Source organism: Diceros bicornis, chromosome 4 (assembly GCF_020826845.1).
Source record: "Diceros bicornis minor isolate mBicDic1 chromosome 4, mDicBic1.mat.cur, whole genome shotgun sequence".
Taxonomy (NCBI): Eukaryota; Metazoa; Chordata; class Mammalia; order Perissodactyla; family Rhinocerotidae; genus Diceros; species Diceros bicornis.
Genome location: NC_080743.1, coordinates 91,438,386 through 91,458,894, shown reverse-complemented (window position 1 = coordinate 91,458,894; position 20,509 = coordinate 91,438,386). Strand labels below are relative to the sequence as shown.

The 20,509-nt window shown below is 49.0% G+C and overlaps 1 protein-coding gene across 3 annotated transcripts in view; it reads left to right on the top strand.

Moving 5' to 3' along the window:
- The first annotated feature begins 1,588 nt into the window (after positions 1-1,588).
- TNN (tenascin N) overlaps positions 1,589-20,509 on the top strand; it is a 62,787-nt gene continuing 43,866 nt past the window's right edge. For 2 of the 3 annotated variants that reach the window (XM_058540010.1, XM_058540008.1), the window contains exons 1-6: positions 1,589-1,762; positions 10,097-10,537; positions 12,290-12,664; positions 13,109-13,372; positions 16,714-16,899; positions 18,036-18,125. In XM_058540010.1, coding sequence (XP_058395993.1) covers positions 10,132-10,537; positions 12,290-12,664; positions 13,109-13,372; positions 16,714-16,899; positions 18,036-18,125 — 1,321 coding nt within the window. In that variant the 5' untranslated portion in view covers positions 1,589-1,762; positions 10,097-10,131. Of the gene's footprint in view, positions 1,763-8,574; positions 9,320-10,096; positions 10,538-12,289; positions 12,665-13,108; positions 13,373-16,713; positions 16,900-18,035; positions 18,126-20,509 lie in introns of all 3 variants that reach the window. The other variant, XM_058540009.1, reaches the window with a different exon arrangement.

Here is a 20,509-nt window from a genome sequence, read left to right as displayed (position 1 = left end):
GGATAGCCTTCTTCTACTGCTATGAGAGAGAAATCATCTTCTGTCTTGTTGAGCTACTGCACTGGGGGTCCTCTTTGTTATTGCTATGCGTCCTACACCTAACTAATACAGGCTGGAGGAAGGGCGCCTCTTAGGAGCCTGCTGTATTGGTTTAATTATACCTAAATAGGGCATGGAAGATGGCGTCATGGAAAGAGTTGGCAAAGACCACTCATTTGGGGAGAATTAGTGAAAGCAAATTAAGAATAGGAGAGCAAATTGAGGGGACAGCAGAGTCCTAGGAGACTCTAGGGAGGACTTCCCTATTTAAGAAGCAGAGAAAAAAGGTCCAAGGGAGAAGAGAAATGTTTGGGGGCTGGGGAATTTTCTGGTGACCACTAATTCATACTACAGTGGTCACCTCTGTGTATAGCTGGCCTCAATTCCAGAGGCAGATAGCAGGACTATTTGTGGTTGCAAGTAAAGAAGGGCAGAGAACTCTGAGCCCATCTAGATTGAGGTGGAGCTTATCAAAGACTACTTCATGGGGTATACAAGAAGAATAAAAAAATGATAATAATAATAATTACAACAATAATAGCAGCTAACATTTAGTGAATCCTCACTGTGTCCCTGTGACTAGTCGAAATTCTTTACATGTATCAACTCATTTAACCCTCACCATAACCATATTATTCCTCTTTTAGAGATGAGAAGACTGAGGCAGGAAGAGGTTAAATCAAAGGTCATTTGCAAGTAGCAGACACAAGCTTCAGATACAGGCAATCTGGCTCTGGACTCACCCTCACACTTCTGAGGGCAATTCCTTGATCCTCCATCTCCCCTGGCCTTCTCCTTCTTTCCCTCCAACAACATTTGATGCCTACATAGGTGAACTGAAAACACGGGGGCTCCTTCCGTTATGTTGTAGACCTGCACTCCAGAGTCTACTCAGTCAGGGCAGGAGGGGGTAGAGGCTAGGGAGAGTGGCAAGTTTCGGCTGTGACCTATCCAGATAGCTCCGGTTCATAGAAAGGATTAAGGTCTGTCCATCTGATGGCCAAAGAGGCAGCATGGCACCACTACGTTTCCTGGTGAAGGAGCTCTTCTGCGCTGGTGTGTGGGAGGCCTCTGGGAAGGGCTGGGTCAGAGTGGGCTGTGGAATTGAATGCCTGGCTCTGCTGTTCTTCCTCTCAGCCGTCCTCAGAGCCATGCCACTCATCGCTGTGAGCTGACAGAAGAAGGCGGTGGGGGTCACAGGAAGTTCTGTCCCTGAGGGTCTCTGCTCATTTCTTTCTGTGCTAAAAGATCTTTTCTTATTTTAAAAGTGGTAGGCAGTAAGTTCCAGAGTGCCTGAAACAGAAAAAAGAGAAAGAGACTTTATAGACGCACTTTCCAACCCTGAGACCCAGCTCCCGGCCAGGAGACATGCAAACTCTTTTAATAACGTTTTTCTGGATCCACTTAAATGGAAACAGCCTCCAGTATTTTTAGCTGCTGCGTAATTGTGTAAAAAAGAAGGGGGAAATGTGTACTTTTTTTCTTTTTTAGTTAGAATAAGAAGGAATTGCTCATTATCTCTTAACTGAGTCCCTGCTGGGAAGAGAGGGGAACACCCAAGAGTCCCCACTGGCTCCTCCTCTGGCCTGGACAGGATTTAAAACCAGGGAGGGAAGCTGAGCAGAGGAGAGAAGGAGGGTCGGCCTGGCACCGAGGTCTGCAGCGCGAGGGGCCGGGCTCCCAGTGCGCGAAGCGTTGGACGTGGTGCCCGGCAGCCACCGAGGTAAGAGCACCGGTCTCCGAAGGCTTTACCTGTGAGAGGGAGGAAGGTGGCCGGGGGGCATGAGTTCGTGTGCCTCAGATCCTGAGCCTGAACATCTGGACAGTGTAGCTAGTCTCCCATCACATCCATGAGGAGTGAAAACCCACTTAGGAAATATTTCCCAGGACTGAGGAACGTGTCCTTAGCTGCGTATACTTGGTTCAGTCATCCTCTTACCTGGCCAAACGCAGTTTCTGTTGTCGGAAAATTTCTACCTGGAGTGATAGATTTTCATAGAAAATGTTTCCTGTAAGTCTAGCATGTCCTTCTCATGTTTATTTCTTTGTTGGTTTCTTTACAATGTCAAAGGCCTCTTGTTTTTTCCTGTATTTTATCTGTTGTATCTCAGTGTTTTTAATCCTAAAATGGAAATTTTAATTTAGTTGTGATCAGGATACCATTATAACTTTCCCTTTTTCTGGATTTGGTATATACCAATTAAGATGATGTTTGCAAATGCACTTGAAGAGCTTTGAAGTTTATTCAAACATTTAATTTTATAGGTCTTAATTCTTATTTGTAGGAAGACAATTTCTTTTCCCCAAATTCCCATGCTGTTACCCTTGCAGCGCCTCAAAGAAAACATTTTGAAACATTTCAAGAACTGATGCGGTAGACTAGTTTTTAGAGGTCTTTTTATTTATTTATTTATTTATTTCTGTGGTGGGGAGACAGCTGGAGGAGGGAGAAAGAATGAGTGAGAAGAGTCACTTAAAAGCATGAAATTTAATATAAGCATTAAAAGAAGAACAAGTCCTAACATAAAAATAAACTACCCACATGTGGACATGGGTTAGCCCCAGTGCCGAACGTCCACCGGCTCTTGGAGGAGCCACAGTATCACCAAGGTATCTGGTGACACCTGCTCAGCCAGGACGATGGATTGGTGCCTGGCAGAGCACAGGATCTGCATGGAAAGAATCAGTACTTTTTGGCATTTAGGCATTTGTTGGAGACTCAGTCAAGGCGGCGGGGCTGGGAGAAGGGACTTGGGGAGGGATTGAGAGTATCGACATCAGTATCGTTTCCCCGGGAGGAGAGAACAAACCACCCGACATTCTTTCATACAGTTTCAAGTCCTGCCATGCCCCAAGTTTGGGGGCCGCAGCCGACTCCTGAAGGAAGGAAAATAGGACAGGATGACATCAAATCATCTTGTGGCTTCTGGTTTCCATTCCGGCCCCATTCTGTGGTTTGAAATGCAGGGTAGACTGAGGTCTGTTCCCGAGAAGATGCCTAAGGAAATCGTGCCCAGACCCAGTGGAAACTCTGGTCCATTCACCACTCATTCCAGGGCCTTGGCTCCCGGAGGGTCTGGATACAGACATGAGATCATGGTTTAGGTGCTGTCGCAGCATCTGGAGCCACCAGTCTGCGAGCTGATGACGCTAAGATCTCAGGCCTGACCCCCGGACTGGCGGGGCTTTGCCCGGCTGCACCACAGTAGACTTACCGCTAACGCCAACCGGCCACCATCTGCATACGTGCTGTTGGTCTCAAAGAGAGACCCAGATGGGTGAGCCAAGTCCTTAGCAATTAGCAAGGAAAAGCCTCTCCTCTTTGATAGAAGGCTGGGACTTCAAAGTTACTTCAATATGTGGAAAACCACATGTTAAACTAAAAAAGGGAATTACAACTTTTTCATCATGTGCCTCTCTTCACTATCTTTCACTTGAAACAGAGTTTGTTATCAGATGCCCCTCATGTCTGTGGGGAATAAGGCTAATTGAGTATAAAGTAATATTTAGTCATTCTGGAGACTGGGTGTTGTGTTGGATGTGGGGAGGCAGGTCCCTGAATTTATGCCCTTGTGTTCCTTTTATCTTCTTATTGTGCATGAGCCTGCACATTCCCAGGAAAGCAAAAGGAATGGCTTTTTGTGAGAAAGAGATTTACTCCTAGGGGGTAAAGGAATATCCTTACGTGAGGTTCAAGAAGAGCTTTAAAAGTGCTTAGCACAGAGCCTGGCACATCACGAGTGCTTAGAAAATGGCAGCTACCATTATCATCGCCCATTGGAGCCTCCACAGGGAGGATTAAGATTCAGTTGATAGAACAAAACAACCACACAAGCCTGTGGCTACCCATGAGGAAGTTACTGAGTGCTGAGGCTGGGTCAGGAACACAGCCTTTGTCTTTTCAGCCTATGGTGCGCAGACGTGCTGGAAAGAGATCTTCAGGAATGGAGTATTGCACAGCAGTGTGCGAGTCATCTACAAGGATTTCTTGGGTGCTCACTGGGTGTATTCCACTAAACTAGAAGAGTTGGGGGACAAAATGATGCTTGGAATGTGACTGTATTAAGCCTTATTACATAAAGCCAATTTCTCATTCTCACCCACACCTAGCTGTATCGTATCCTATATGGAATGCTTGTGCGGAAAGTTCAGTGTTACGGAGACTAGAAATAAAAATGTTTCTATGTACTTGGTTTGACTGGAGTTTGACCTAGCAGAAACAGTACTGCCTTGTGCATTGTAAGCTCTTGCAGACAGAGGGGAAATCAGTTGCCTGAGGTCTCCAGCCCAGGGTGAGTTGAGCCAGGGAGATTCCTCAGCCACCTGAGAACTTGCTCTCCTGGACTGAGTACTTGGGTCAAAAGACCCAGGAGTTACCTAGGGCCCAGGCTGTAGATCCCTGGCAGAATATGCCCAGGAGAGTTTGGGGAATGAGTTACAAGTTTGCCAGATGACATTTGTGACATTGATGCATCCCTATCCACCTACCTCCCTCACTTTTCTTCATAGTTCAATGATGTCCACCATGTCATTCGGGGACAGAATATCTTTTTAAGTGACTCCACTGGAAATCCATGATAATGCAGTTTTTCTAAAACCCAAAGCAGTGCTCTCATTTGCTTGTGGTTAATTGTGAAGGCAGGATGAGGTAATAAGGGAACCAGAGAAAGCCCTGAATTTAAGTAGAAAGATTTGCAATGGTGGCTAACAAATTGGCTGCTACTCTCTTTGGTGTAAGTAGTATATTTTATTCCTGACCAGGGTGTGTGTCCTTCATTGGAGAAAATGAGGTGACATGGAGACTATCAGGCCTAGGATGGGAGAGGACCATCGGGGACTCAGAGTCCATCCTTCTCCTCTGGCCAAGGCTTGGTCCACATCTGTCCCTGAAGACAGAAGTCCACTTTGTGTTTCCTAGGAAGGGAATTCTCCAGCCTCTTATGAGAAGTGACCGGGATTTAACCTTCCTATGGGAGAAACACTAATTTATCTTTCCAGGGGGTCACTCTTGGCACTGCTCAGAGGAAGTGCAGCCATAGGATTTAGTTACTGAGCAATTAGTGTTTAAGTGAGCACCCAGTATGCCTTGGATTTCCTTTATTTTCAGGAGAACCCGTCTCTTAAGTACGACAGGAAAGAGGACGCTTGGTCTTTTTTTCGTGTATAGTAATCTGCTAATTGGATTTTCTCATTTGGGGTAGTACATATAGCAAAGAGATGAGGAATAGAGACACGGGGAGTGGACAAACCTGGTGTTTGATCCCAGCTCTGCTGCTTATGAGCTGTGTGTGTGTCCTTAGGCAAGTTACTTAACCTCTCTGAACACTTATAACAAAGATTGATATCAATTGATTCCCAGGATTTTAAGGATTAAATGAGAATAATGTTTATAAAGTGTTTGGCACCCATCATCTAATAAACACATATGAAAAACACCCAGTGGCTATTATGATTGAATACGCAAAATATTACTTTGGCTAGGACTGTGCTATGAGGCTGTGGATACAGAGGGGATCAACACAGTCAGGACCACTGCCATCCCTGAGCTGACAGGGATGTCTGGGCTAAGAACTCACACACAGACGTGGGAGCTGTCAGTATCTGGCTAGAAATGAAAGCCACAGAGGGAGATGCGGTTATCAAGAGAGAATGGCTAGAACACAAATGTAGAGCCTGCAATGTTAGCGTGTCTCTCAGGCAGAACCAACGGGACCAGCCACCCAGCTCATGGTCGGCAGTACACGCCTCCAAGAGCTTTTTTTGAAAAGGAAATACCAGGCAGCATTTGTTCTGAGTCTTACTGTCCCCACCCCCCCCACCACACCATACCACACCACCCACCACCCATCCTGCAGTCAGAATTGAAGACATGATCAGCGTCACTGAGACTGGTTCTTGGGGACACCTGGTTTCCTCTGTTTCCTGCACGCACATTCCCTGCGTGTGAACCCCCTTTGCCTCATACATTCCTACAGCATTTATCTCACTTTCCGTGAGAAACTAGTCCTCAATAGAATAATCATCCTCATTTGGAAAATTACCATCCTGCATTTTTCTTGGTGGAATTTGCTGCCCTGTCTGTCCCCTCCCCACCCTCGGGGAGCTCTGTTTGCGGTCTGCTAATACAGAAAGGGTTGGTGAAGTCATCCCTTCCTTATGCTGTGACACAAGGCAAGTCTCTCCTGCCACGTGTTGGAGAGAGAGCCAGAAGGCTTCTCCTCTTGCTCAGTACACTCAACAGAAGTGTTAGGTTTAGGATTCCCCACCCCCCATCCCACCATCTTCTTTCGAGCAATCGCTCTGCCCAGGAAAATCTGAGCTCAACATGTGGAATCCGACAGACTGTAATTAGCAGGGACATCTTGCTACAACTCAGGACAGCCGACACTGAGGGCTCATACAAGGGCTTCTGGGGGTTCTCATATTCCAGGCTTCAAGAAACAAACGCTGCGAGACTGGGCTCTGCGCAGCCTTGCTGCGGTTTATGGCAAGAGTCCGCGGCTTTTTTGCCTTCATTCAGAACGTCTTCAGAAAACCATCTGCAGTCCATTTATGTCTCGGAGAAGAGTGAACCGCAGGGCAGGGGTGGGGGATGGATGGTAGGAGTGGGCAGAGAAGTCCGAAGTCTGCCTTTTTCGCTCCATTGTTGCCCAGGAAGGGGATTTTGGACAGTGGAAACTTGTGTGCTGCCCTTTACAAACAAAGTGCTTTTGAGATTAGTCTGTGTGGTCACTGGGGATGGCCGAAGCGCACAGGGGTTACCCGCTCGGTTGGTGGACACCGTGCACCTGGTGACTCTGTGGCCTCGCACTCTCGTTGCATAATCAGGGGTATGTTGCTTGATGCCTCTGAGCCTCAGCTCCCATCTTGGGGAGTAAGCGGAGAATATGTGTCATTGTTTCATCAGTGGGCTGAACTTTTGAAGATAGCTATTGTGAAATATCATTATTTTTATGCTACACCTGCCTTCCAACTCACTCTATCAGCACGTCCCTTGGGTACAACATACAGCACATCTGTCCAAAGGAGGCGACTGTAGACGGACAGGCAGATACTGGACTCATGTGTTATTTGTATCAGAATGTCATAGTGATGCAGAGCAAGCACAGGCTTGCAATCAGATGGAGCTGGGTTCGAATCTTGACTGTGCCATTTACTAGCTGGGCAACTCCCGGTTGGTGACTTTATCTTATACATCTGGTTCCTCACCTGGGACAAGGAGAGCAGCACCAATCTCATAGAGCAGCCATGAGGATTAATCATGAGGATTAATGCACCTGGCCAATGTCTGGCGTGGTGCAGCGAATTGACAAATAATATTTTTAATATTATTGTAGTATTATTGTTATTTTATTTTTTTTGTGTGTGAGGAAGATTAGCCCTGAGCTAGCATCCATGCCAATGCTCCTCTTTTTGCTGAGGAAGATTGGCCTTGGGCTAACATCGGTGCCCATCTTCCTCTACTTTATTTTTATTTATTTACTTATTTTGTGAGGAAGATCAGCCCTGAGCTAACATCCGTGCTAATCCTCCTCTTTTTGCTGAGGAAGACCGGCTCCGAGCTAACATCTATTGCGAATCCTCCTCCTTTTTTTCCCCCAAAACCCCAGTAGATAGTTGTATGTCGTAGTTGCACATCCTTCTAGTTGCTGCACACGGGACACGGCCTCAGCATGGCAGAAGCGATGTGTCGGTGTGCGCCCGGGATCCGAACCCGGGCTGCCAGTAGCGGAGCGCGTGCACTTAACCGCTAAGCTACAGGGCCGGCCCATCTTCCTCTACTTTATATGGGATGCCACCACAGCATGGCTTGACAAGTGGTGCATCAGTGTGTGCCTGGGATCTGAACCAGTGAACTCCAGGCTGCCTAGGCAGAGCACGTGAACTTAACTGCTACACCACCGGGCCAGCCCCAATATTATTGTTATTTTTAATAATAATTCTGCCAGGGCCCTTCATCCTCTATTTCCTCCACTTCCTGATACTAATGATGACTACTAAAAATTAAAGACTTTAGCCAGTATTAGAATTTGGTTTAATGACTAGGAAGGTTTCTTCCCTTTCTGACCAACAAAGTTATCTGCCCAACTCACTCTACCAGCTTTAGGTCAATTCTTTAGATGGTGTTCTGCTGACTCTAACCACTGAGCTGGAAAAGAGGCAGCCTCAGGTGAGGGCATGCGGGGGCTTCAGAATGCTAGCAATATTCTAATTCTTAACCTGGGGCTGTGGCTTTTGTAACAATTCATTAAAACTATACAATTTATGTTGTATGCTCTTTTCAATATAGATATCACCCTTCAAAATAAAAAAGATGAGAAAGAAAAGGAAGTCATATTCAGTAGTTGATTAAAAAAAAACTTCTAAACATTTATTGAGCGCTTCTGATGGGTGTGGTGTGGCGCTAAGTGCTTTCCACATACAGTGTAGTGAAGCGGGCATTACCATCCCACTTTACGGATGAAGAGCCTGAAGCTCAGGATCAGTAGCCTTCGCAAGGCTGGATACCTGGGACCTGTCGATTTGCCTTTCCAGCACGTTGTAGCTGCCTCTCACAGCAGGAAGGGAGAGCCTGGGCTTGAGCAGGACACAGCCACTAGGAAAGGACTAGGCTTCCTGACTTCTTCAGTCTCGTACAAATGCTTGTGAGTCTTGAGTTGGTCACAGAAGCCCACTGTCAGGAGGCAGCCCTGCAGCTCGGTTTCCAGGAGAGAGAGGCTATGACAGCCCAGGTGAGAGGTGTTCTGGTGACTGAGTGCCCGTGAGTAAATGTGAGTTGTGAACCAGGGCTCTTGTGGTCCGCCCGGACTCGGCTTGTTAGTGATCAAGAATGTGCCGTCCCAGATCGGGGCTGGGGGCACTGGAGGAAATGGGCTGGGGCGGGGGGTCTGCTGCCCGCTGACAGTGCTGAAGGCCCGCACTTCCTGCTGGCAGCAGAGGAGGCAACACCTAACAGCCTGCTCTGGCCCTGGGCCTGGCCTGACTGACAAACCAGGCCACCTGAGCACCGATGGATTTGAGGGTGACTGAGCCCCTCGGCATGTGGGACTCTGTGCTCCTGCCTTGGAAGGGCCCCAAGAGGAATCAGCCTTGGGTCCAGTCCCTAAGAGGCTCACAGTCTCCTGGGAAGACAAGCTGCGTACCAGAGTAACTCGAACACAAGACAAACTGTCAAGAGACCCACGGAGGGACAATACAATTCCCTGAATACTTGGCAGAAGGAGAGCGAGTCTGCAGCTGGGGTGAGGTGGAGGGCGTGAGAGAAGACCTCATGGAGAAGGTATTTTTATTAGAAATTCTGTTCTTTTGCTGGCTTGTAGGCAGAGGTGGTGAGCAGGACACTGGTCTGAGGTCCGAGGCCAGGCTCTGCCCTTCCTGGCTGTGGTACCCAGGCCAACTGGTTCACTCCCTCAAGCCACTGCTTCCTCATCTGTGCAGGGCAGCAGGACATAGTGCCCATGATGGGCATGGGCTCTGGAGCCAGACTGCCTCGATTCAAATTCTGCCACTCTTGGCTGCGTGCCTGTGGGCAAGTCATTTAAGGTAGCTATGCCTCGGTTTCCCCATTCCCAGTAAAATGGGGGTAACAATAGTATATTCCACGAAGGGTTGTTGTGAAGAGTGAGTGAAATAGCAAGTGCAGAACAATTAGAAAAGCGTCTGGCACACGGCCTGTGCTCTACACGCAGCTGTTACTGCTGGTGGAGGATAATATTAGGGTCATTGTATAGATTAGGGATCTAAGCCTGGCACACAGTGGGCCCTCAAGGCAAGACGGTTGTTCTCCTTGTTATCATTAAAGTGCAGGTGAGCACAGAGTTAGACGTGAAGAGAAGGGCCTCCCAGGTGTGTAAACAGTGGAAGCACAGACAGGAGGTAGGGATGTGCAAAGTGTGAGGAAGGAACCAAAAATAATTTAGTTTGGATCCTCAGCAGATATTGGATGAAATCTTTCTGCTGGTTTCTCAGCCTCCTGTGGACTCTAAGAATCCATTAAAAAGGTCAATTTCCAACAGCAAACCTCCATGACTTTCTTTTGTGTTTTTTCTGGATACAGGCCTCCTCGAGGGTTTGCTTCCTGTCTCTCCAAGGATGGGTCTCCAGGGGATGTTCTGCTTCCCCCTGGGCCTCCTATTTGGGTCTTTGCTCCTGGTGGCCTCGGCCCCGGCCACTCTCGAGCCTCATGGCTGCAGTGACAGGGAGCAACAGGTCACCATCAGCCACACCTACAAGATTGACGTGCCCAAGTCCGCCCTGGTCCAGGTGGAGGCCAACCCCCAGCCTCTCAGTGATGATGGGACCTCACTCCTGGTCCCAGGGGAGGCCGAGGAACAGAACATCATCTTCAGGCACAACATCCGCCTGCAGACGCCACAGAAGGACTGTGAGCTGGCAGGCAGCGTCCAGGACCTCCTGGCCCGGGTGAAGAAGCTGGAAGAAGAGATGGCAGAGGTGAAGGAACGGTGTAGCGCCCAGCGCTGCTGCCAAGGAGCTGCCGGTGAGCTTGCCATCTGGTATTCATTCAACAAACATTTAATGAGCACCTTCTCTGTGCCAGGTGTTCCATCAGCCTCATGAGCACTCTGCGAGTCTGGTGCGCTCCCACCTCTCACTCTGGGTTTTCTCTGGGGGACCTCATCACTGGCACTAGCTTCAGGGGGCATCTGCAAGCCTGAGCAGCAGGGACTAGCAACTTTATAGAGAATGTGGACTCTTGGGTTAATGCTTCCAGATCAGAACGCTTCTGGGCGCTATTTTACCTGTGGATCCAATCTCTACTGTAAGGGAAAGCAGCGGGATAGAGAGGAAAGATCCATGGCCTTGGAGCTAGACAGGATTGGGCACAAATCCCAGATTTGCCACTTTTTAGCTGTGTGACTCTGGGCAAATTCCTTAAGTTTCCTCAACTGTCCAATGAGGATAATTCTAAGAACTAGTCTAGTTCTGAGAACTGTAGATGATGTACATAAGATTCCTGGCCCACAGCAGATATTCAGCAAATCGTTAACTCTTTTATTAGTAATAAAGAACTACAATTTGATTTTACAAATACTGAGCCCCCCATCCCCACTTTTTTTTAAACATAAACTGCCCAGGCTACTGAGCAGTACTTTCACATACATTTTTTTTTTTTTTGTGAGGAAGATCAGCCCTGAGCTAACATCCATGCCAATCCTCCTCTTTTTGCTGAGAAAGACTGGCCCTGAGCTAACATCTGTTGCCAACCCTCCTTTTTTCCCCCTTTTTCTTCCCAAAGCCCCAGTAGATAGTTGTATGTCATAGTTGCACATCCTTCTAGTTGCTGTATGTGGGACGCGGCCTCAGCATGGCTGGAGAAGCGGTGCGTCGGTGCGCGCCCGGGATCCGAACCCCGGCCACCAGTAGCAGAGCGTGCACAATTAACTAAGCCACAGGGCCAACCCTGGCACACATTTTTATGCCCAAAGGAACTGCTACTGTTAAGAGCACCTCCTATATGCCAGACACAGAACTAGGCACCAGGGACATTGCCATGAATAATACGGCATGCAAATGCCCCTGAGGAGCCTCCAGGTCAAACGTTTTTAGGAAGGAAAGAGGGTGTTCTGAGAAGCAGGGGCGGAGGCTGGTGAAGGGACAAGGCTGACTGACCCGCCCTTAAACTGCTTCTTGCTGTCTAGGGTTAGAGAGGGGAGCCTGGTGAATCCCTTTTCCCACCCCTCGCCCCCATAATGCGACTGGGCTATTTCGTAGCTTCTGCAGGTCCACTTCTCCAGGCTTCAATTTGGGCTCATTTCCCAAGGACCCAGGCTTGCTAGGTCCAGCCCCCTCCAGCCAAGATAAGACAAGCTCCTGCCCAGCCTGCATCTCACCTGCCTGCCCCAGGACCCCTGCCCCTTAGTGTAAGCTGGTCCAGGCTGGAGCGTTTAAGGAGGCTTCACAGAAAAATACTAGACAATTACCACCATTTAAAAGGGAGGGAACCAGGAGAAGTCACATGAGCGCTTGGGATGAGAAGACAAAGGAAAGGGTCGTTCGCCTGGCTTTTCAGGCAGAAAAGGAGGAAACGTTTGTAGATTTCGCAGGCCAGAGTACGGCCCAGGTTGCAAAGAGCGGACCCTTATCTTCCTCATGGACCCTACCCTCCTCCAAAGAAAGCTGTGCAGGGCCCAGAAATCACAGCCTGCTCTCACGGGTCTCCAGAGAAGGAGACGCGCCCTCACAGGCCCTCGCTCCACCCCCGGCCTACCGTCTTTCCTCTCTCTGGCAGGTCTGAGCCGCCACTGCAGCGGCCGCGGGACCTTCTCCCCGGAGACCTGCAGCTGCCGCTGCGAGCAGGGCTGGGAGGGCGCCGAGTGCGAGCGGCCCGCCTGCCCCGGGGCGTGCAGCGGCCATGGGCGCTGCGTGGACGGCCGCTGCCTGTGCGACGAGCCCTACGTGGGGGCCGACTGCGCCTACCCCGCCTGCCCCGAGAACTGCAGCGGGCACGGCGTGTGCGTGCGCGGCGTGTGCCAGTGCCACGAGGACTTCACGTCGGAGGACTGCAGCGAGCGGCGCTGCCCCGGCGACTGCAGCGGCCACGGCTTCTGCGACGCGGGCGAGTGTTACTGCGAGGAGGGCTTCACCGGCCCCGACTGCGCCCAGGGTGAGAGCGGAGATGCGCCTGGGCGCGCCCGGCTCTCTTCTTTCCCTGCACCCGCAGTCCCCACGGCACCAGTTAACCATCAGTTACACCTTAGCCTGTGCAGGAGACTTGACCTTGAGCCTACATCAGAATCCCCTGGGGGTTTTGTTAAAACACAGATTGCTGGGCTCCACCCGGAGTTTCTGACTCAGCAGGTCTGGGGTGGGGTCCAAGGATTTGCGTTTCTAACAAGTTCCCAGGGGATGCTGATGCTGCTGGTTTGAGGACCAGTGGTCTTATGTGATCTAATGGCTCTGTGTGTGTGCATGTGTGTGTTTGGGGGTGAGGGGGTCAGTATGAACTCCCAATCAGTATTAACTCCCAACCAGATAACCAGGGGGATCAAGAATGGTGCCCACCCCTCTTTCCTCACCCTCTCTGTGCCTGTTCCTGTTCTGCGTGCAGTGGTCCCCCCCCAGGGCCTGCAGCTGCTCAAGAGCACGGAGCATTCCCTGCTAGTGAGCTGGGAGCCCTCCAGCGAGGTGGACCACTACCTGCTCAGCTACTACACGCTGGGGAAGGAGCTCTCTGGGAAGCAGATCCCAGTGCCCAAGGAGCAGCACACCTACGAGATCACTGGTTTGCAGCCTGGAACCAAGTACATAGTCACCCTGCGCAACGTGAAGAAGGAGGTTTCCAGCAGCCCCCAGCATCTCCTCGCCACCACAGGTGAGGACGCAGCCAGATGCCCCCGGTTTCCCAGGAAAGGCCCCATTTCAATCGTTTTCTTCCATTGTCCCCACAAATACCCTTCTACTACTCAGGCCATTGCCCTGATTTGGGGTTTGAGAAACACAGCTGCTGCAATCCTAGGTTCTGGAGAAAACTCTCAGTTCTTCCTCCCCTCTCTCCACCTTCTGATTATTGGGCCCTTCAAGCCAGTGATAGCAGCCTGCTGGAGTGGGGCTCAGGGGGTCTTCTCTGTCCCTGAGGTTAGTAAGGTCTGATTGCCCTGCACCCCCACACACCTGCATCCCTGGGCCCTCACCAAGCCTCTGAGGCCATTCAGCAAGTTGGGATTGGGTGGGGGTCTGCTGAAGCCACCCGTATCAGTTAGATTCATCTAGCAGGAAAGAGAGGGAACAAACAGAGTAATTGAAGAAAGTGTAACAAAGAGGTTATTTACAAAGGTGTGGGTAAGGTTTGGATGGTGAAACACTCTAGGACTAGCATCAATGGGGATCCACCCAACCTGAAGGGACAGGGGATGGGAGTTGGTACTGGGACCTGGAGAGAGCTGTAGGAGAGGGCTGCCTGATGAGGTGCTTTGCATAGAGGGATGCAGGCAGTCCACCGTGTCCCCACCAGGAGGGAGTGAAGATCAGTTGCCTGAGCTTTCTCTCCTGCCCTCTGATCTTTTGATGACTCTCCCTGACTGAACCCAACCAGAAGCCAGAGGGCAAGGCAACCTGGCTAACGTAATTCATAGCGGTCATAATCTGGGATACAGAGGAGGATGGAGGATGGATCTGGAGGGCAGAGTCTCCAGGGCACCACTGAATGCTACCAAAATGTTTGGAAGGATAAGCATCACTGCTTATTCTTTAGAAATTCTTGTTTCCTCATGAAAGTCCTTGAGGCAGCTTAGATATTCAAGGGTTTGGAGACACCTAGTTGTTTGATTGATTCTGATTCATTCCTTCACTCAACCTATTTTACTGAGTGTTTACTATGTGCCAGGCACTGTTCTAGATGCTGATAGAAATGAATTGCCTCTATCCTGCCCTAACTCCTGGGGAAAGATCCAGAGAAATGCAGGCGGACAGATTTTTGGCACACAGTGTCTTTGCAGAAACATCAGGCTGCCTGTCCTTTTGGGGATAGGGTGGGTAGGGATGGCTCAATGTTGGAAAGGGCCGTGAGGGACTTGTTATCCTGGGAGCATAATTTGTGATTGTTTTTGTCAACACCTTCTAGCCAAAAACCCCTCGGAACACCCCTGTAGTTGAACAAGTTGGGTTTATTGACTGTTGCAGTGTGAGAGAACGCACACCATGGGGGACGGTGGGCGTCCGAGTACGAGAGTGTGAGAAAGGCCTGGTGTAGAATTTGGGCTTGTGTTAGGTGATTTGGGGGAAGATTTAAGGAAGCAGGGATTTGCTTTGAATTGCACACTGTCAGGAAGTGAGGGTAACTCTGTGATTGGTATCTCAGTGAATCTTATCTAGAAAGAGGGCAGACCGGAGGGAGGCTAAAGCTTCACTTCATTGGTGAAGAAGGAGCCATCACTCATATTAGTCTGGAGAGGGGATATTTAGTCATTTCTGTGGTTTGGACAGCGTTCATGTTTTCGCCTGTGTTCAGAGATGATCACAGAGTGTTCTTGTTTTATCTTGATCTAGCATAGCCACAGAGTGGCTGGTCTGATGGTCATGTTCTGTGAAATTGTTTGTTCCACGGGAGAACACCAAGGCCCACCTGTGAGAGCCAGGCCAGCTCCCAGCTCTCGGGCTGCGTTTCTCTTTCTCCCTTTTTGTCTGTGGCTGCCTCTGCCTTCAGACAGGACGGTGCCCAAGCCTTCCAGTGAAGAGCAGAGACATCTGTTCTGAAAGTCTTAGCTGCTCCTCTTGGCTTCTTGCTCTAGGGCTTGTAAAATCCTGCAACTGTGAAGTTGTGTCTTTCTGTCTAATCTGATTCCAGTTAAACCCATTCTTATTTGCTCCTCAGGGGAGCCTCAGCCTGAGAAACACTTATCCCCATGATAATCTTGAGCATTTTCATTAAATTCCTGCTTTTTCATTTGTGAGCCATGTAGGACCCCTTCCATAATCCTTGAATCACTTTTATTACTCACCTCTTGACCTATTCCCTCAAGGAATTCCTAGCTTTAAAGGAAGAACCTGGAGGCTGGCAGGTGGAAGCCGGCAGGTGGGAGGAAATGCTTCAGAGAAAAGGCTCTGTGAGATTCTTTACCCATAACAGAATGAATCAGGAACATTCAGAGCCAAGGGACCATGAAATCACCGAGTTTGCCCCTGCCTGGTGCACAAGTTCTCTGTCCTACGTCTTTCACAAGCGGGCAGTCAGCCTGGGTGGGAGCACCACCAAGGTGGTGAAGGTGGGGGTGTGACCGACGAAGGCGGCAAGGCTGAGAGTCTGGGGACTTGTCTTCCCTGTTCCCAACTTCAGGCCAGGCAACATCGGCCTGGCTTATGGCCATTGGAATTTAAAGTGCTTCCAAAGACCCTAGTCCCCTCTCCAGCCACCCCCCGAAAGTTCTTCCTGTAGAGCCACATCAGTGATCCATTCCTTTGTATTAATCATTATAATTTCATTTTTTTTCCCTGAGTGTAGGGGTAAGATTTAGCTGTTAATACTTTACTATGGCTAAATGCGTATAGTAACTCTCCTCCTTCACAGGACAGACAGATTGGGCAGCATGAGGATACCAGGTCACTGGTGGAAGGGCTAAAATTTGGTAGAAGGTGTTGGAAGGATATTGAGAAGGACCTAGTTAAAATTCCCCTACTAAATAGTTTTGCCTAGAGGTAATCCACTCAGGAGCATTTGAGAGGCGAGGGCTGTAATTTGGGAGACTGAGGGAGGAGGTGGTTGTATCATCAGTGTTATAATCCAGAAAATTTGAAATGCGTTTCCCAAACTTTCTGTGGAGGGGCCTGAGCTTCTCGTCCTGGGGTGGAGTCTCTGAGGGCAGGGGCTCTGCTGCTAAAGGGTGAGTGTTTAGTGCAGAGTAGCCTGACCCCTGGGCCGAGTGGTTTGGATGGTTGGCCTGAGAGGTGCGGTTCAGGGCTGCATGGCATCCGATGGGATGGGATGGGGAGAAGAGGCTTTCCCGGAAGAGAGTCTGCCTTCCACGGACAATGTGAAAACCAACAGTTCTTTGCTACTTTGGCAGTTCTGAGAGCCCTCTTAAGGACTGTGTCCCGGGGCTGAAGCCTGCTCTCAATGAGTCAAGAAAGGGTGCTGACCTGGTAGCCAATGGCCTGTTGCAGACCTGGGGGACTTGTGCCCTTCACTGCTTTCTCTGGCCCTCCCTGACCCTGCCCTAGATCTTGCTGTGCTGGGCACTGCTTGGGTGACGGATGAGACCGAGAACTCCCTCGACGTGGAGTGGGAGAACCCCCCGACCGAGGTGGACTACTACAAGCTGCGGTATGGCCCCCTGACAGGGCAGGAGGTGGCCGAGGTCACTGTGCCCAAGAGCAGTGATCCCAAGAGCCGATATGACATCACTGGTAAGACCCCTGCTGGGCGTGTGGGACATTTGCTGCAGATGCTGAGGCGAGGACAGGATGTGCAGAGGGGACCAGCATCTGCACCACTCGAGTGTACACAGAGGGTCCTGGGGCCTTAGGAACCCCCTGAACCCTCGCCCTGGAAACTCCCAGACGTGAGTCCCCTCTGGAGGCCTGTGGACTCTGCTGCGGCATGCCAGAGGTGACTCTGGAATCTCAGAGCACCTGGTTAACAGCTTGTAGGCCCAATGTCCTCTTGAAAACTCTGTCTGTGTCTCAGGGTGGATATGATGGCACACAGACATTCCTTTTGGAAGACCTGTGTGTGTGTTTGTGCACATGTGCGTGTGTGCGTATGTGTGTGAGAGAGAGAGAGAGACTGGGTTGTTCTGCACGATGTGTGGAAGCAGTTGTGCTAGGAGGCCTGGAGTGGGGGAGGTCCTTGTCCCAGGTGCCAGGGCTAACACTGTGAGAGCTGGAAATCAGATGACTGCTAGGGAAACAGGGCCACGCAGGGCTGGATCAACTGTTGTGACTCCTGAAGCTTATACAATTTTCAGGGCCCTCTTTTGGAAAAATAGTCCACAATGATGAATACCCAATTCGGCATATGGCCTTGGAAGTGGCCCGTGCGGGTGAAGGGACCCTGAGGCCTATTAGCTCCAGGGCACATCCTCCTCTGGGGCCCTGTTCTGCCTTCCACTCCGAGTTCTATCTTGAGGGGACGTCTTAGGGCGCCCAGTGTTTGTGGAGTGGAAACTAGTGTGCCTCACACATGCCGCTCTTTGCCTGCATTTTGCTGCCAGAGTCTGAATGTTTGTGCCATGTGGAAAATCATTCCAGTTGCTTCTACAGAGAAATAACGAAACAGCAAAACAGCAGCAAAAAGAAAAAAAAGGAAGAAATTTAGGCTAATTATTACAATGAGAAGGAAAGAAACTTTTGAGGGAAAAGGATTGTTGGGAGTAGAAAAACATTTGGACTATAAGTAATATTGGGAAATAAGTGCTGGGTGGCCCAGGAAAGGAATGGGAGCTCCACCAACTTCCTCTCATCTCCTCTGCCCCCCTCCCCACCCCCCCATCCCCTCAGTCCAGAGCCTGTGCTCGCGTTCAGCACTGGCTGCTTGTTCACAGGTCTGCAGCCCGGGACGGAGTACAAGATCAGAGTTGTCCCCATGAGAGGAGACCTGGAGGGCAAGCCGATTCTCCTCAATGGCAGGACAGGTAAGAGCTACTTGGAGGGACTGTGAAATTCTCTCATGTTTGCATTCTGATATTTTTCTTGGCTGACTCCTCTCTGGGTAAAAATTCTGGGATTTGTATGTAGAGAGATTCTATCTCTTTGTGTACTGACATCTCTTTTAGGGGGCAGGGGAGAGAAAGCAAACTTTTCCTATTTCAGATGTTTCTTGCCAATGACAATCTCCCCCAGGATCTTGGAGTCAAGAGAAAAGGCCATTTCTGACGCGTGTCAGCTTATTTTAATAGCTTCCATCACTGGATTATTTTTAGGGCATTTGTTATTGCGGACCTAGGCACACAGCTGCGTATTACCTAAGACAGGTGACCTGTAATTTTGTCTTGCTGCTCCTGTGTTTCTTCCTGATGCCCACACTCAGGCGGTCTGCTTTAAAATGTCAAAAGATGTTAAGGACCCTCGAATGTGGGTAGTAGTATATTTGGCATCTGTGGATTGAGAAAATATATAATGACAAATGTTGTAAATCAGTAACATTTGACAATAAATCTGTAATTTATTAATCAGAAAAGAATTTGAAATCATTGTAGGCATATATGCAAGATGGCCTATGTAATGTTCAGTTGATAGACAACGTTTGAGCCCATATTGAATTGTGAGTCTCCTGCAGTAAACTGTGTGCTCCTGCCAACCCAAGTGGGGAGCCGGTGATCTAGAACATACTGCCACTGGGTGAAGGCCTATCCCTGGAGCCAGCAAAGAAGGGATCTTTGAATTTGGGGCCTTCCTTAAAAAGTTTTTTAGTTCTTTTCCATCCAGTCCTGGCAGTGGCTGGTTGGAGGGTGAGAAGAAGGGTGAGATGGTGCAAGAATTGAATTCACTATTTCAGCTCAACAAATTGCTTATCGGGAACGTGGGAGACTTATAGTGGGGCAATTAGAAGGGATAAGATATAATTTAATTTACAAACTATGTAATGTAGACTGTGCAGCTTGCCTGAATGGTGAATTAGTGAAACATTTTAGGGAGTTGGAAAATGGCAAGTACTTCCCTGCTTCCAGTGGCTTTCTCTTTAAGCTGTGAATTAATTGAGAGCTTACCATGTGCCAGGCATTTTATTAACTAAGCGTTTTTTGTGGATTATCTCATTTAGTTCTCACCATGATCCTAAGCAGTCGGTCCTTTTATTTCTTCTAAGTCATGTATAAGAAACTTATGTATATAAGGCTTAGGGACGTTAAGCTCAGGATTGCCCAAGCGGGAAATGACAGAGCCGGGATCTGAACCTAGGATGTCCACTTGGGTGGACACAGAGCTGAAGTGACTCCTACTTTTACCTTCTTGTCCTGCATTTCTGGTTAATTTTCATACTGTTTAGTCCCAAACTAAAAAAATTTCTGTCACTCCATTGCCTTTGGATAACATGGACCCCTTTCATCTTGGCCTCGGTGGGCCTGTCCATCCTGGGCCATGATTCTCGCTGCTTCCCAACAGGAAGCCTTCCTGCAACCAGACTGTTCTTGGGGTGTCTTATCACAGAAGGCTTAGCTCTACATCGGGGGTTTGTTCATGTTGTGACCCCAGCCTAGAAACCCTCAGCTGTTATCTCTAGCTATCAATTAATTCAGTTCAACAAACATTAATTCCAGAGTACCATTGGGCACTAGAGACATGGTCCCTTTAGATATTTCCAAAGAGGATAAATCTTGGTCCCTGCCCTTCGGGGGCTCGTAGCAATAAAGTTACTCATCCTTCTAGGCTCAGCTCCAACCTTAGCTGCTCCACTGAGGCCTTCTAGGACCATATTAATGGCAGCCATCTTTGCCGCTGAGTTCTTAGAGCATTTAATTTCATATGGCCTTGAATTGCTAGTTAACCTTTCAAGTATATTATCCCAACTAGAAGGTGAGCACTCAAGAAGTGTTTTTATTGTCAATTATATTCTAAAAGCAGGATAGGATATTTTATTGGATTGCAAATAAATTTGTGTCATGTGTCTTACGAACGTACAAAAAAGACACAATGATTTCCAAGGTCAGGAAACACTCTCAAATTAGACCGTTAATTAATTTAAGGGAAAAAAAGAATCTCTCTTTTTTTTTTTTGCATTTTTTTGCATAAAGTTTTGCATTCCACGAGATGGGAAAAGACACTGGACTATAAGAACAGCATAAGCATGTGCAGGGAGGATGTGACACAGTTCAGGTATTTTCCATTTAACAAGTCACTGAGTGGAACTAATACTATGAGAGGGAGAGGGTCCACTGAAAATCCTCACCCTGTTAACACACTCAAAGTGCAATGAAGCAGCTTCCAGAAAGGCAAAGCTTCAGAAGCAGGTCAACTTCAGAGCAGCGAGCACAAGCCAGGCCAGTGTCTTCATGGAGAAACGTCCCTGGACTTCTCATCA